At 40.2% G+C, this 18,280-nt stretch overlaps 1 protein-coding gene across 2 annotated transcripts in view; it reads left to right on the top strand.

The window, feature by feature from the left end:
• MYO5C (myosin VC) overlaps positions 1 to 18,280 on the top strand; it is a 214,649-nt gene that overhangs the window by 93,915 nt on the left and 102,454 nt on the right. For both annotated transcript variants that reach the window (XM_077472579.1, XM_077472578.1), the window contains exons 13-18: positions 81 to 206; positions 3,399 to 3,482; positions 5,285 to 5,419; positions 14,739 to 14,836; positions 17,281 to 17,367; positions 17,448 to 17,559. In XM_077472579.1, coding sequence (XP_077328705.1) covers positions 81 to 206; positions 3,399 to 3,482; positions 5,285 to 5,419; positions 14,739 to 14,836; positions 17,281 to 17,367; positions 17,448 to 17,559 — 642 coding nt within the window. The remainder of the gene's footprint in view (positions 1 to 80; positions 207 to 3,398; positions 3,483 to 5,284; positions 5,420 to 14,738; positions 14,837 to 17,280; positions 17,368 to 17,447; positions 17,560 to 18,280) is intronic.

Raw genomic sequence — 18,280 nt, 5'->3', positions numbered from 1 at the left:
CTTTTGTTTTTCTTGTGGTAGATTGTTACTGTACTCCATCTAGTAGATTTTAGCTACATTCATTGCACTTTATTTAACAGCTACCAGGTGGTACAGATGAAAACTGGCTACAAAAGCTGTACAACAATTTCATTAATAAGAATCCCTTGTTTGAAAAACCAAGAATGTCCAACAGATCATTCATCATTCAGCACTTTGCAGATAAGGTAAGCTAGTAAAATGGGCACCTAAAAAGAAGATATGCCTACATGTAATTCAAGGGGTATAATGAACGAAATGCATTTAAAGATTTTAGGTGTGCTGTACAGTTTCCAGCGTCGCCGCAGGCAGGGGATGTATCAAAATTCGATTATGTTTGCTAAACAGGCCATTTGCATTATCTTTTTAGTTTCCTTTCTGGCATAAGTACCTATAAATTAAAGAAGAAGTAAAGTTCAACTGGTTATTGTCATATATGTGTTTTTTTTTTTTTTTTTTCATAGGCCTTATGCATACCTGAGCGTTTTTAGGCTTGAAACTCCAAAACGCTCCATATTCAAAATTGAACGGTTTTCAATTGTGCCTATTCATAACCGAGCATAGGGGTTGATTTACTAAAGGCAGATAGACTGTTGCTTCATAGCTTAAAAAATAAAAATAAAATGTTTGCTTGCACATGATTGGATGATGAGTCAGCAGAGCTTCTACTCATTTACTAAGCTCTGGAGCAACCATGTTTATTTTCACCTCTAGGGATTTTCACCATGTTCAGTGCATCCAGAAACTATTCACAGTGCTTTACTTATTCCACATTTTTTTATGTTACAGCCTTATTCCAAAATTAATTAAATCATTTATTTTCCTCCAAAATTCCAAAAACAATACCCCATAATGACAACATGAAATAAGTTTGTTTGAAATCTTTGCAAATTTATTAAAAATAAAAAAGGAATAAAATCACATGTACATAAGTGTTTACAGCTTTTGCCATGACACTCAAAATTGAGCTCAGCTGCGTCCTGTTTCCACTGATCATCCTTGGGATGTTTCTACAACTTGATTGGAGTGCACAAATTCAGTTGATTAACCACTTTAGCCCCAGAAGGTTTTATCCCTTTAATGACCAGGCCCTTTTCTGCGATTCGGCACTGCGTTACTTTAACTGACAATTGAGCGCTCGTGCGACGTGGCTCCCAAACAAAATTGACGTTCTTTTTTTCCCACAAATAAAGCATTCTTTTGGTGGTATTTGATCACCTCTGCGGTTTTTATTTTTTGCGTTATAAACAAAAAAAGAACGACAAGTTTCTGCTATAAAACATATCTAATAAAAAAACTGTAAAAAAAAAAAATCTAATTTCTTCATCAGTTTAGGCCAATATGTATTCTGCTACATATTTTTGGTAACAAAAATCCCAATAAGTGTATATTGATTGGTTTGTCAAAAGTTATAGCGTCTACAAAATAGGCGATATATTTATGGCATTTACTGGTATTTACTTGTAATGACGGTGATCAGCGATTTTTAGCAGTACTGCAACATTGCAGCTGACAGATCAGACACCTAGCAGACACTTTTGTGGGAACCAGTGAAACTATTACAGTGATCAGTGCTAAAAATATGCACCGACACTGTATAAATGACACTAGCAGGGAAGGGGTTAACATCAGGGGCGATCAAAGGGTTAAGTATTCCCTAATTGTGATTTCTTACTGTGGGGGGGGGGGGGGGGGTGGGCAGCCTGCTTGTTTACATTGGCAGACCGCCGTTCTGTCTTTGTGGGGAGCGATTGCTGATCGGCTCCCCCTGTGGCCAATCAACGCGCGATTGCGGCTCCGGCAGGATGCGTGCCCCCAGTGCATGGGCACTCTGATCCGTGTTCCTGCTTAGTATGAACACTACATCACAGTATCCATACCTGACAGCACGACAGTCTGCTTGTTTACATCGGCAGACGGATGTTCTGTCCTTGTGGGGAGCGATCGCGGGTGGCCGGCGGACATTGCATCTGCTGGGCTCGCTGATTGGCTCCCCCTGTGGCCAATCAACGCATGATCGCTGCTCCGGCGGCACGAGTGCCCCCAGTCGCTATTGAACAAAATGACGTACAGGTACGTCTGATGAAACAAAGATTGAACTCCTTGCCCTGAATGCGAAGCGTCATGTCTGGAGGAAACCAGGCACCCCTCATCATCTGGCCAATACCATCCCCACAGTGAAGCATGGTGGTGGCAGCATCATACTATGGGGATGTTTTTCAGTGGAAATAACTGGGAGACTAGTCAGGATCAAGGGAAAGATGAATGCAGCAATGTACAGAGACATCCTTGATGAAAACCTGCTCCAGAGGGCTCTGGACCTCAGACTGAGCAGAGGTTCATCTTCCAACAGAACAACGACCCTAAGCACACAGCCAAGATAACAAAGGAGTGGCTATGGGACAACTCTGTGAATGTCCTTGAGTGGCCCAGCCAGAGCCCAGACTTGAACCCGATTGAACATCTCTGGGGAGATATGAAAATGGCTGTTCACCGATGCTCCCCATCCAACCTGATGGAGTTTGAGAGGTCCTGCAAAGAAGAATGTGAGAAACTGCCCAAAAATAGGTGTGCCAACCTTGTAGCATCATACTCAAAAAGACTTGAGGCTGTAATTGGTGCCAAAGGGGCTTCAACAAAGTATTGAGCAATGGCTGTGAATATTTACTTCATGTACATGGGATTTTTGTTTGTTTTTTTTTTTAATAAATTTACAAAGATTTCAAACAAAAACTTCTTTCACGTTGTCATTATGGGGTATTGTTTGTAGAATTTTGAGGAGAATAATGAATTTAATCAATTTTGGATCAAGGCTGTAGAATAACAAAATGTGGAAAAAGTGAAGTGCTGCAAATACTTTCCAGATGACCTGTATCATGTACGCACTGTTGGAAGTGCAACATCATCTACTATGCACTCCGAACTATAGATGGTGCTGTATTGATATACTAGCATCTGTGTATTTGCATATGCTTGTATATTCTGCACAGGAAGGAAGTTTTTTCTATCTGTCCTCTCCTATAATACTGTTTTCACACATGTATTCTTTTTCCCTATAGAAATAAAGCTGAAATCTCCATTCCTCAAGATCTCAGACCCTCATCTTTTCACATAACCAACCCCTACTAGTCCAGATAATATAAAATATATGAAACATCTGTATAGGAGATCTGTGATTGTATAATGATAGCTATAGTTTTATAAAGGATTGCAAAATTACTGATCTGGGAATATTATTTTGTTTTATTATTATGTAGGTATTTGTGTATTTGACACTGTCAGTATTAGAAATGACAGTACAGATGTAAATGATTTGAGTGTAGGCTTTTGTGCATCATAATATATAATACTGTCTAAAGATATGTGTTTGATCTGCACAGGTAGAATACAAATGTGATGGATTTTTGGAGAAAAATCGTGATACCGTATATGAAGTATTGATTGATCTGCTGAAAACTAGTAAGGTTTGTGTGATTCACTTCCTTGTTCTTTATGTTGATTTGCATTGAGAAACTTGGAAAATATGAATTCATAGACACAGGTTTTAGGAACAATAGGAAGGTCTTGTACATACACTACTGTGCAGGGAGGCTTCCAGTTAACATATAAATCCTGTTAATATTGTGTACAGATCTGTGTAGAAGTATGGAGCATCATATATAGAAGCCCATAAAGTATAACGCCAAAAATATAAAAAAAAAAAAAACTAAAGACCAAACTAAGACAATACCCAAGTTATGATTTTATATATATATTTGTAACTAAAGGCAAAACTTCTTTAGTTTGGGATAGGGTGGAGAGGGATTAGAACACCTGTCAGGTTTATATGGCTGTTTGTGCCCATTAGAAAGATTCACCCTCTCTGTCTTGTGTTATCACCACAAATGAAAGTGAAGGAAAATCCCACATTTTTGGTTGTCTCCAGAACAGTAATAGAGGAGAAATCTTGCAATAGGGACACTAGTTCTGGTGACATCACATTTGTGACAGTCAGGCCTCCCTCCCTTTGAAAGGAATTTCCTCTAATTTCCTGTGTCGGCTGTGGGACAGAAGGAAGTGAAGGAAAAACTCCCCAATGGTCCCCCTTTCCTCTATCCAAAATGGAAAAAGGGTTTTCCTTCCTTTCTACTTTAAACGCATTGGGTCAATTTATTCAAGGAGTAGAAGCTGCTCACCAAGCAAAGTAAACATTCACTTTGAAAAATGTATGTTCGCTTAGCTTAGTAAAACTAGTGCAGGATAAATGGAAAACAAGACTTTGTCTTGCTGTTGAAACATCCATAATAAACAGTGCTACTCCAGACCATTCAAGCCTCAGATGCCCTGCTCCTTTCCTCCACCGCGGCCACCCTGGTGCCAGCACAGAGAACCGATCCCTGCTCACAACTGAACAATGGTAATGAATGTGAACCACCAATGATGTCTCTTCCAAACACTTGGGCTCTAATAAAGGCATTTGGAAGAGTTGACATTGGTGTGTGGCCTTATTTTGTCCTGGAATATAAGGTATATAAAGTGAGGAGAACGACAACGAAAACCTGGCAGAAGTTCACACTTTTTAAAACAAAGCTAAAACCTCTAACTTCACCATTGCTATCACTTTAAAAGTTTGTTTGGGTCAAGCAGTGAATGCAAGGCTTCCTTTGATTGGCTGTAACAGGCAGATGACATCACATTCTCCATCTCAGTCATTCAGAGGAAGCCTTGTATTCATTCATAAATATACAAAGCTTCCTATGAATGGCTGAGTAGTGCTGAGCCCATCTCGAGTTTGTACTAGGAGCGGGATGGGAAGTCCCCATACCGCTGCTGGAACACAGCGCTGTATACTGTATGTATCTGTTACCACATACAGCTTATACAATGCTCACAGCGGCCACATGTATTAGTAAAAAAAATTGTATGTTTGGGCTGACTTGGCCTAAACAAATTATTAATAGTCATTTCAAATATGGAGTTAGACTTTAAAGTTGGAGTTGGGCTTTAAATTACGTACAAAAAGAACAGAGAGAGAGGGCGCACTGGCCTAGTGCATTAACTTTTAAGGTTCTGGTTGTTCTCCATTTTTGTGATTGCAATGTGTTTGGTAAGTTTGCAAGGACAAGATATCTTCTAGAAAATGCTTCAGAAAGAAAACCTAGGAATAAAAAAAAGGAAAGAAGATTATATTTATGTTACATTGAAGGTTTTGATGTGTTTTTATCTGCACAATTTATTTTGTGGTCATTATCCACGACTTTCTTTTTTTTCCTCTTAACAATCCTAGTTTGGCCTGTGTGCTAGCTTTTTTCAAGAGAATACACCCAGCACTCCACAATATAGTGCTGCCATCAAGGTGAAGTCTGCACGGCCAGTGATAAAGTCAGCAAACAAAGAGCTCAGGATGACAGTTGGCAGCAAGGTACGGTCTATACAAAACACTCAACTCAATGCTGTAATGTTATCATAGTCACTTTTTACTTGCCCTGTAACTAAGTCTTAAGTGGAGAACATCAGAGTAAAAACATTATGTCTTTATAATAGCTTTACAAGCACTGTAGGTAGACGTACATCAGTGAGGCTCCTTTCATACTCATGGTGATGTTTACAACTACCCTGAAAACAGATCTGCAGTAGATCATTTTTCAGAGGATGGTGGAAGGAGGTTTGCAGGTGTTCACGAGGCAATACTGACGGCTTATGATGCCTGTTTTTTTTATTGCTGAATGGCAGTTTTACATTACGGGACCATGCCACAACTATGAGCCAATCGTTTAGCTCATTTTTGCAGATCAGACCTATTCACTCTGCATGGAAGAGTCTGACAGGTGGTGCCACCTGTCAAACTTTGTACGTAGGGTTAAAACCGAACATAACTGCATCTGAGCACCACAAACTAAAAATGCAATTTCATTTATTTGTGATATTCAAAGCAAACTCACCCATCCAACCATGTCTCCATGTTTGATTTTGTTGAGGAATCTCTTTGAAAAACACCCCCCTGGCATTTTTAGCCACAGCCATCTTGAGTAACAGAAAATGATTCATGTAGCATTTACTTCCTGGAATCCATCTGCCTTTAGCACTGGCATGCAGACGCGAAGCTGTGCTTAGCCGAGAAAGTCCCTCCTCCAGATAAAAGAAGAAAATAGGCGATGAACATACATGGGATGTATGACGTCATTTTGGCCTAAGCCAGCAACCAGGAAGCAGCTGAAGAAAAGTAAAAAGAATTGAAAACAAGTAAATATAATATCTATTTACTAAGGCGAGCAGTATAACGATTAAATATAGTTAAAGTTTATTGAGAGCATTTCGTTCTGCTTTAACCACTTGACCATTGCGCTATAGCATATTTATGGCTACAGCACGGCTCTCCAGTTCTGGGAGGGTATCCCTGGTCGTCCTCCCAAGAATGTGCTTCCTATGCGCACCCTGGAGCACACATTGCAAAATATCTGTGATCCCTTGTCCCTTGGACACAGCGGATCACAGATCTGGGTAAAGAGCCAATCACAGTGGCCCTGTACCATGTGATCAGCCATGTCCAATCACAGTTGGTCACATGTAAACCGTCTTGCCGGTTATCAGGTTTCCACACACAGACAGCTTGTGAGGAAAGGAGAACTTAACTGACAGGGCACAGTGAGTACAGCATGTACACTGTGCCCTGATTATCAAAGTTGCCTCTCAGTGCCCATCAGCGCAGCCCCATCTATGCTCATCAGTGCAGCCTCATCAGCAAACATCAGTGAAGAAAAAAAATTACTTATTTGCAAAATGTTATGACAGAAACTAAGAAAACGGTTGTTGTTTTTTTGTTGGTTTTTTACATTTTGGTCTTTTTTAATTTATTTAGCAAAAAACAAAATCTTCAGTGGGGATAAAATACCACCAAACGAAAGCTCTAGCTATCTCAAAAAATGGGTACAGTGATGCATGACCGCACAATTGCCATTCAAAGTGTGACAGTGCTGAAAGTACCTGGCATTGAGGGGTTTAACATTGCCGTACCATGATGCAAAGAATCACAGCCATGGTAATGGCACCATGTCCACTTGTAGGAGGGCAGTCAGTGGACAGTAAAAATGTGGATCAACCACCTGTTTTCACCACTAATGTGACAGAAACCCTACCAGCATGATCTGTTATGGTAGCCATACACGGCTCAAATTTAGCAGGAATCACCAAAAAATTGAGCTGTGGCTGGCCCTATCAGCACCACCTGTTTTGACAAATGTCAACTGAAAAATTAAAGGAGCCAGGTGGAAAACATGTTAATGGTAGTCAGAATACAAAAAACAGCAGGGGATATTCCTCCATCCACGCTGTTTAGGGTGGTGGATTGAGGAATCTATTGATTTCTCTCCTTCAGCCTTTAATTTCAATTTCTCCAAAGCTGGCTACACACACTATGATCTGCTTACACAATCTACTTAAGATTTACCAACAAGTATGGAGAATGAAAGTCTACCTGATTGGATATAATCAGACTGTACAACTGGTTTTAGATTTATTTGAATTATATGAAGCGTGGGAATCTATAAATGTAATAGATTGTTTGGGTAGTTTGTTGGACTACCAAGTTATTGGTAACTACAGTGCCTTGAAAAAGTATTCACACCCCTTGAAATTTTCCACATTTTGTCATGTTACAATGAAAAACGTAAATCTATTTGGGATTTTATGTGATAGACCAACATAAAGTGACACTTAAGTGTGAAGTGGAAGTAAAATGATAAATAGTTTTCCAAATTTTTTTACAAATAAATATGTGAAAAGTGTAGCACGCATTTGTATTCAGCCCCCTTTACTCTGATACCCCTAACTAAAATCTAGTGGAACTAATTGCCTTCAAAAGTCATCAAATTAGTAAATAGAGTCCACCTGTCTGAAATGTATTCTCAGTATAAATACAGCTGTTCTGTGAAGCCCTTAGAGTTTTGTCTAAACCCTTGTACACACGGTCGGACATTCTGCCAACCAAATCCGTTGGATTTTGTCCGACGGATTGTGTCCGAAACTGTTGCATACACACGGTCGGACCAAGTTGTCGGAAAATCCGATCATTCAGAACGTGATGACGTTATTTAGTTACGACGGGACTACATTCACGCTAGTAGCCAATAGCTTTGATGTAGGAATTTGATCTGAGCATGCGTGGCACTTTGTCCGATCAAAATTCTCTACACATGATCGGAGTATGTCCGATCGGACCAGTTTGTCGGAAAATATTTCCAACAAGTTGGAAAATTGGGTCCGACGGATATTCCGACGGAAACAGTCCAATGCGTACCACACACAGTCGGATTATCCGACAAAACGGTCCGATAGGACACATTCCGTCGGAATCTCCGATCGTGTGTACAAGGGCTTAGAGAACCTTAGTGAACAAACAGCATCATAGGCCAAGGCCAAGGAACACACCAGACAGGTCAGGGATAAAGTTGTGAAGCAGTTTAAAGCAGGGTTAAGTTATAAAAAAATATCCCAAGCTTTGAACATCTCACGGAGCTGTTCAATCCATCACTCGAAAATGGAAAGAGTATGGCACAACTACAAACCTACCAAGACCGGAAGGAAGCTGGTCAGAATTGATGGGAAGATAAATGGAGCCAAATACAGGGCAATCTTAGAAGAAAACCTGTTATGCCGCGTACACACGACCGGACTTTCCAGCAGACAAGGTCCGAAGGGATTAGTCTGTCGGACAATCCGATCGTGTGTGGGCTAGTCCGAGTTTTTCGTAAAAAAAATCAGACAGACCTAGAAATAGAACATGTTTCAAATCTATCCGACGGACTCAATTCCAACGGACTAAAATCGGGAAAACTATTCGTCTGTGTGCTGGTCCGATGGAACAAATACAACGCAAGGGAAGCTATTGGCTACTGGCTATTGAATTTCCTTGTTTAGTCCCGTTTACGTCATCACGTTCAAAATGAATGGACTTTCGACGGACTTAGTCCATTTGTGTGTGACCAAGTCCGTTCGTTCAGAAAGTCCGTAGGAACTCCACGAAAGTCCATCGGGAAGACCATCGGACCTAGTCTGCCGGAAAGTCCGGTCATGTGTACGCGCCATTAGAGTCTGCAAAAGACTTCAGACCGGGGCAGATGTTCTCTTTCCAGCGGGACTACGACCCTAAACATACAGCCATAGCTACAATGGAATGATATCGATCAAAGCATATTTATGCGTTGGAATGGCCCATTCAAAGTCCAGACCTAAATCCAATTGAGAATCTGTGGCAAGACTTGAAAATTACTGTTCACAGACGTTCTCCATCCAATCTGACAGAGCTTGAGCTATTTTGCGAAGAAGAATGGGCAAAAATGTCACTCTCTAGATGTGCAAAGCTGGTAAAGACATACCCAAAAAGACATGCAGCTGTAATTGCAGAGGAAGGTGGTTCTACAAAGTATTGACTCGGGGTGGCGTAATACAAATGTACGCCACACCAATGCAAAAGGGTGCAGCAAAGGATCTTATGTTGGTGAAACAGGACAGAAGTTGCAAGCGAGGATGAATTTACACCATCACACCATCAAGGAACATAAAGAAGACAGTTTATGCACACCTGTGGGACATCACTTCTCACAACCGGACCACACTATAGAAGACCTCAGTGTTTTAGTTCTTAAAGGGAATTTCAGAACTATCCAGTAAAGGAAAACCTTTGAACTAAGAATGACAATTCTTTTTGACACAAAAAATAATGGCCTGAATTTAGATATAGGTTTCCTTACCCATACTAAAGTTTTACGACCCCCTCTGTGACTAGCATCCCCCCTCCATTCTATAGCTCTCCCTCTGTCTTATCTCACTAACTCTGCTGCTATCTTTATTACTAGGCTTGTGCAATTCGTTTCGTAACAAATCGAAATTCGGCTGAATTTTGCATCTTTCGGACATTCGGATGCATCCGAATGTCCGAATAATAAAATTACGAATTACAACGAATACGAAAGAAATATAACGAATGAATTCGAATGAATTCGACATGATTCGGTAATTCTTTAAAGATCTAATGAAACAAAAGGTCAGCTCAAAGTAAATCTTATAGTCCAATCAGCTAATTAATTTTGTGGCGGAGGATGGATTACTGGCAAAGTGCATTCCTGAGAACTGAGTTAGAAGGATGTTGTATTGTTGTTGTATTGTATTTGAGCCGAGGAGAAGAGACGTTGTCATTGTGTGTGTTAAAAGATTCAATAAACAAACGACTTTCCAAACTACGAATCATTATCACGAATGTCTATACATACATAAATAGCGAATTTCAACAAATACGAACAAATTAATTTGACACTCTACGAATAATAACGAATGATCCGAAAACGTATTAACATAACATAACGAATATAACAGAACTAAATGATGTATTTTACAAATGACAACGAACCGAAACTAAACGAAATTTTCCATTGTGCACAAGTCTATTTATTAACAGAGATGTGTGTTGTTTTTTTTTGTTTTGTTTTTTTACATTCTGCTTAAAAATTTGTAAATCAGTACTGCTTGGACCTTGAAGAAGGGGACATACCCGGAAAGCTTGTCCTGAAAAATTGTATGTTAGTGCAAATAAAAAAAGTATCACGGACAGTACTCAATTTTCTCTGTCAGAATTGAACTAATATGGCTTCAATCACATTAACCCCTTGCCGCCAAGCGTATGCAGATGTGAGTACTCGGCTTTCGGGGGTTGTACTGGGATGATGCCTGCAGCTGCAGGCATCATTCCGGTACCGTTTTTTAGAGCCGATGACCAGCTTTCCAGCTATAACAACCAATGCGGCTAAAAGCCACTCGGCTGTTATGTCAGAGGAGCGGGAGGGGACACCCCCCCTCCCGTCACCTCCCACTGCTTTTACCGGGGTTCCCGTTCCATTGGGAGCCCCGATCAACAGTCCGATGCCTCCGGTGCCTAGGGACAGACTGTAAGCGGCTTCATTCCAGTGTCCTGATCGTAAACACGGAAGCGATGTCATGACGTCACTTCCTGTTTACTCGGCTGCCAATGGCGCCGGTTTTAAAAAAATATACAGTGTTCAGAATCGCCGAAAACGGCCATCTGAATACTTTGAAGTGCAAAAGAGAGACTTGGGGTCTTTTAGACCCCCGATCCCTGCATAAAGAGTACCTGTCACCACCTATTACTGTCACAAGGGATGTTTACATTCCTTGTGACAGCAAGAAAAGTGATAATTTTTTTTTTTTAAAACAATTAATTAATTTTAAAATAAAATAAATAAGAAAACATTTTTTTTTAAAGCGCCCCCCGTCGCAGCGAGCTCACGCAGCAAAGAAGACGCATACGGAAGTCGCGCCCTCATATGTAAACGGTGTTCAAATCACAATTTTTGGGGCCCATGGGACATTTTGTAGCACACAACTTTGACAGCCCTGACCAATATTAATATTGCATTGATATGGAATTGTGTGTGATTTTTTTATTGCAGGAAATAGTTATATAACTTCAAAAACCCTTTATTTCTCGTAGTTTATCTAAAGAAACATTATTTTCTTTCAGCCTCTAAATTTTGCTTTTATCAACAGACACTTTAGAGAGCTCTATAGTTATATATTTCTAGGAGCACAATTTTGTACAACAATTTTTTGTGATGAAAAAGGGGGAAAAAGGGAGGGAAAAATGGGATTTTAAATGGAGCAAGTAAATAGATGGATGGATAGGTAAACTTAATATTAATTCATAAACGAGGTATATTATGGTAATAATATATCAAAATCCAATTCGATCCATCCATTGTAATGATACATAATCAAATAAAGATCATGATATAAAACAATTATTATTATTATACGCGATTTATATAGCGCCAACAGTTTACGCAGTGCTTTACAATGTAGAGGGGGGACAACACAATTACAGTTCAGTTCAGTATAAAAAGGTACAGGAGGGCCCTGCTCGTAGAGCTTACATTCTAAAGGGAGGGGGTGGTGGTACAAAAGGTAATTGCTGCAGAAAATTATTTTATGGGGGTAGCTTGGGGACAGTTGTTAGGTGGGTGTGGGATAGGACTCCCTGAATAAATGAGTTTTCAGGGATCTCTTAAAGGTAGACAGGGTAGGGGCTGATCAGATATATCGGATAATTATAATACAAAGTTTGGCCAGTATGATCTGGGGCTTCTCTAATCCCCAACATTTTGAGTAAACCAAGTTATACAATACAGTGATACATAGTCCAATGAAGTCATGTACCGTATATGCCGGTGTATAAGACGACCGGGCATATAAGACGACCCCCTAATCTTACTGTTGTTTAAGCATTTTTTTCTTGTACCTACCGTATAAGACGACCCCCTTCCAAGGCTTCCGACGCTTGATATTTCGTCCTTCTTGCTGGAGCAGGAGCTGGCGCCATATCCTTCTTCCTGCTTTTGCTGGAACCAATCACGGCGAGCCATGTATTCTATTAATGAATACAAAGCCTGCTTGGATTGGCAGAGGCTGTATCATCATCAGCCCGCGCCTCTCTCACTCTCAAAGCCAATCCGAGCAGGCTACGCAGAGGTTGTTACTCCAATCCGAGCAGGCTCTGTATTCATTTGAATACATCGCTCACTGGGATTGGCTCAGTGGTATATACTGTATGTAGCCGAAGCTACATACAGTATTACCGAACCCTCAGCAGGCATCGGAGGGGCTGATCCGGCGTATAAGACGACCCCCGATTTCCGGCCAGTTTTTTTAAGTGTAAAAGGTCGTCATCTTATACGCTGGAAAATATGGTATATACACACACAAATTTAACACAGTGATGCCCAATATGTCTGAAGCCTCACTGATCCCTATCATTGATAGAAAGTTGATAAAAAAAACAATAAAAAGCAGCCATACTATAAGGAATTGATATAAATACCCATGGAACCTAATATCAGGGTAGTATGCATAAAATGTTAGAATTTATATATTTAATAAAACACGGCATCTGTATCTCTATGCGTTTCATGGCTTGGGCCAATCTTCAGGAGCAAATCACGTGATGTAGATCTAAGATAGATAAAAGTTGTGATATTATAGTTTCCAAAAAAATTAGGAATTGATAGATGGCAGCGATGGGATGGGATGGATATAAAAATCCCCCTAATGCCATGTACACACGACCGGACTTTTCGAGGGACTAGGTCAGACAGACTTTCGACGGAGTTCTGACGGAGTTCTAACAGAGTTCTGACGGACTTTCCGAATGAACAGACTTGGCCACACACAATCACACCAAAGTCCGACGGATTCGAACGTGATGACGTACGACTGGACTAGAATAAGGAAGTTCATAGCCAGTAGCCAATAGTTGCCCTTGCGTCGTTTTTTGTCCGTCGGACTAGCATACACACGAGCGGATTTCTCGGTAGGAACTGGGTCCGGCGGAGTTTCGGTGGAAAAATTTGAAACCTGTTCCATTTCCAAAGTCTGTCAGACTTTTGCAAATCAAAAGTCCGCTGCAGCCCACACACAATCGAATGGTCTGCCAGAATCGTTCCGTCGGACCTTTGATGTTGAAAAGTCCGGTCGTGTGTACGCAGCATAAGGCTTGTTACTTACAGGGTGTAAGTAAGACACTGTGTATAATGGTATGGTAATGAAAGCTGCAGATCCCCCCCCAGGAATGTAATTTCTGGGAGCTGAGGTGGCATGCCAACCAATGCCAACCAACGCAGGACAGCATCCAAGGTGGGTATGTGTCAGTAAAGATAATACTGGTGAACTTGGGGTGGGTAGTAGACCAATCAATAGGGGCCTCTGTGGGAAAATAATATAATGTAGGAATGAGTTAATAATGTACAGTGGCCCAAACACATGATTGGGCTATCATAAATATGCAACTGTGGTTAGTTAAAGCGCAGCTGCTGAAATAAAAGGGCAAAAGTGAGTGAATCACCCAAAACAACCAAAATAAGAGAAAATAAAACAAACCTACTAGGTAACTATTAGGCCCCTTTCACACGGGACAGATCAGTAATGATCCGCCCCGTGATGATCCACTTGCTCAGCGGGGATTGCTCCGTTGTCCCCGCTGAGCCGGCGGCAGACAGAGCGGTCTCTGCACACTGTGCAGGGACCGCCCCGTCAGCTCTCCGCTCTCCTCTATGGGGATCGGATGAGCATGGACCGTCTGTCCGTGTTCATCCGATCCGCTCTGCAGACGGATAGAAAAATAGGATTTTCCTCCGTCTGCAAAATCGGACAATTGCGGAGGCGGACGATATCGGGAGTCTGCGGATGTTCATCCGCAGACACCCGCTATCCCATAGGGATGCATGTATGTCCGTATTTCATCCGCAAATGGATGGATGAAATACGGACATACTGTCCGCATGTGTGAAAGGGGCCTTAAAGTCTTAAGCTGCCTCGTTATAAAACGTTATAGAACGTTGAAGTAAGAAATCAAAGAGATGCCAGTGTCCAGTTTAAGAGGATAACATAAGTGCCAGGACCACCTTGGAATGATCCCACACTGGTGGCACCGCAGCACAGCACCAACGTAATGCAATTTTTGTGAATACATTTTTATTTATAAAATACAGTAAAAGATTATAATGTGCAGTGGGTAAATCTAGCTGGCCAGTGTGGTAAGTCTTTTAATGATTTTATTTAATTATTTTTTTCTATAATGCATAGTAAAAAAAATACAACATGCATTATGTGTTAGGTAATTGACCCCCCACTATCTTTTTTTTTTTGTGGTGTCATACTATGTTTTCCTGTATTTTCAGTTCCGCAATTCTCTCTGTTTACTTATGGAAACCCTAAACGCCACCACTCCTCACTATGTGCGATGCATAAAACCCAACGATGAAAAGATGCCATTTGAGTAAGTATGAAATTAAGGTGCTGATCTGTTTAAAAGCAGATTTACAGTATATGCCAGGGTGGGATACAAAAATATATGCAATACTGTATATCTCAGCCATAGGTGCACATTTTCATGAGTTTTATTCCGTCAAAGGTGCAAGTGCAGAAAAATACCTATTAGTCTTCTAGAAATGCGCTCAGCTTTTAAATCCTGTTGTGGGCTGAAAACACACAGCATTTTTGTGAATGGAGTATTGTCAGACCTTCCCATTTTTGTTTTGCTCAACTACTCAGACCTACCTACTCTCCATCCCTAATCCCTTGTACACACGGTCGGACATTCCGACAACAAAATCCGTCTGATTTTTTCCGACGGATTTTGTCCGAAACTGTTGCATACACACGGTCGGACAAAGTTGTCGGAAAATCCGATCGTTCAGAACGTGATGATGTTATTTCGTTATGACGGGACTATGTTCACGCTAGTAGCCAATAGCTTTGGTGTAGGAATTTGATCTGAGCATGCGTGGCACTTTGTCTGATCGGAATTCTCTACACATGATCGGACAAAGTCCGATCGGATCATGTTGTCGGAAAATTTTATAGCCAAGCTGGAAAACTTGGTCCGTCGGATATTCCGACGGAAACAGTCCGATGGAGCCCGCACACGGTCGGATTATCCGACAACACGGTCCGATCATACATTTTCTATCGGAATGTCCGACCGTGTGTACAAGGGCTTAAACATACGTGTATTTATTTAGTAGTCCCAGGATAATAAATGGGAGGGCTAATTATTCTCCTTGGTATAACACAGGAATTATGCACAATACACTGGGCAGTTCAATTATCAAACAGATATATCAAAACTCAATAGTTTATTTAACAGACCAAAAGGTCAGATAATTCACTGTTAGGGTTAACATTTTACACCTTAACCCAAGGCAGATAAATTAATGTGTATTTAATGCAAAGAATTCATTTTTATAGCATACAGTACCTTATGTTGGATCAGACTACACAGGCCAGCCTTAGCTCCACACGTGCATCAATGAGCCTTGGCTGTCCATCACCCTGTTGCCGGTTTTCCTTCCTTGAACCACTTTTGTTAGGACCGGGAACATCCCACAAGAGCTATAGTTTTGGAGATGTTCCGACCCAGTGCTTTACTCATTACAATTTTACTCTTGCCAAAGTCATTCAAATCTATACGCTTACCCATAATTTCTGCTTTCAATGCATCAACTTCAGGGACAACGTGATCACTTGCTGCCTAATATATCCCACCCAGTTTGAGATGACATTGTAACGAAATAATCAATGTTATTCACTTACCTGTCAGTGATCTTAATTGTATGGCACAACGCCATCTGAAAGACAAAAAGAACACCAGCAATAGTCCAGCAGCTGGTCAACGACTTACCACCTTCCGTTCCTTTCTCTGGCCTCTCTCTTACCTTTCCCTTTCCAGGATGACTTGTTCCCTTCACGTGCTTTTACTAGACTTCTGTTGGTGATGAGGAGAGGCTTCTTCATACTGTACATAAACATGGACATTGTCAAAAAGATGGTGACAGATGAAGAGATAATGGCCATTGATTTCCAATTTACAAGCATTACATCACTACCTACCCTTATTCAAGGTGGAGTCCAATCAATAGCCTGTTGCCGCAGCATTTAATATGCTTGTATCCAGATTCATATCACAAAACATTATTGTTTTGCAACATGCTGGAGCTTTCAAGCCATCCACTAGGAGCTTGAAAGAGTTCCTGAAAGGTTGCTTTTTCAGCATTGTATCTGGTTTTGAGCCAGCTTTCAGGGGGTCATAGCCCTCAACCCCCAACAGTTTTATAGAAGTTTTTCCAGTTTTGGTGCCCAATTGCCTCCAATCTGTTATTTATAGCGTGAAAATACATCTCTTATTTCATTTGTCAGCCAGAGATAATACTTGTTAAAATTTTCACCTGTCAAAATGCATGTGCAATTTCACTATTTTATTTTAGAGACTATTTTATGCTGATTTTTGCTGATTTTGTTCTTTATTTCTACCATTTCTATAGTAAACAGCCTTTTGCTGCATGACTGTATCACAATTTTCTGCTTTTCTGTATCTTCCCAGTGAGAATGTATCATGTGTAGTGAAAAGGTTCAAATTTAGCACTATAGCAAATTCCTTGCATTAAATATGATTTTACAGTATATTAAGTAAAAAGGCATTTTACTATGAATATTGCTCATTTCAAGGAGAAATTTGTATTCTGATTATTTTAAAAGGTCTCTCATTTAGTATTTGGCAGTATGGGGTAATAATGCATGTGTTACTGACCTTAGTGAATGAACACCTGTGTTTTATTCTCTATATTAAATGAATTAGAAATGAAAATTATGTTTCCATAGAACATAATAAACATATGTTTTACTTGTATACTGTATGTTAATAATAATTTTACTTTATCCCAGGTTTGACCCTATTCGAGTTGTCCAACAGTTACGAGCGTGCGGTGTGCTGGAAACAATCCGAATTAGTGCACAAAGCTATCCTTCCAGGTAATTCTTAATTTCTTAATTTACTTAAAAACGAAACGTTAGCTATGAACCTTTAACTCATTGGGTTTGTGTCTTTCTAGGTGGACATACATCGAATTTTATGGTCGCTACAGCATTCTCATGACACAGCAGGAATTGACTTTGCATGATAAAAAGCAGATTTGCATGGTTGTATTGCAAAGATTAATTCAGGTATATTCAATATGTGATACAATGGGGCTGATTTACTAAAGGCAGATAAGCTGTTCACTTTACAATGGAATGTGCACTTTGCAAGAGAATTTACCCTTAACTTAGCAAATGTGGTGAAGCTTCACCCATCATCCAATCATGTGCAAGCAGCAGATCATTTTTAGTTTGTTTTTTTTACTTTGGTTGTAACGGGGGGGAATATGTTTTGTTCTTCAGATGCAAGTATTTTATCTTGCTTGCGCATAATTGGGTTTTCTTTGCAAAGTGAATTTTCACCAAATTTATTAAGCTAAGGGAACATTCCCTTGAAAAGTGCCATTTCATTTGCATAATGAACAGTCTATTTTAATTTAGTAAATCAAGCAAGTGTATGCTTTTTCAGGTAAATATAGATATGTTTAGATACTGTGTATATTAAATGATCACTTTCACAGATTTCATGGTAATTGTGTACGAGTATTTAACAGTTCTAACTAGGTCAGTATTTTTCATGCAGTCAGTTTTTTAACCAGTAGGTGGCCTGCAAACCAAAGAAATATTATAGCAGAAATAGTTATAGCTCAAATTAATACAGTAGTTGCTATAAGAACAGAATGTGTGGCTGCTCAGGGACCTATGTTCACAATGAGGCTGAAAAAGTTCTGCACTTAAAGAGGGATTCCCCCTACAAAAAAATATTAAAAGTCAGCAGCTGTTGACTTTTAATAAATGGACACTCACC

Source organism: Lithobates pipiens, unplaced genomic scaffold (assembly GCF_037356315.1).
Source record: "Lithobates pipiens isolate NorthernLeopardFrog02 unplaced genomic scaffold, aLitPip1_a1.2 Scaffold_8, whole genome shotgun sequence".
NCBI lineage: Eukaryota > Metazoa > Chordata > Amphibia > Anura > Ranidae > Lithobates > Lithobates pipiens.
This window is presented reverse-complemented; position numbering and strand designations above follow the sequence as displayed.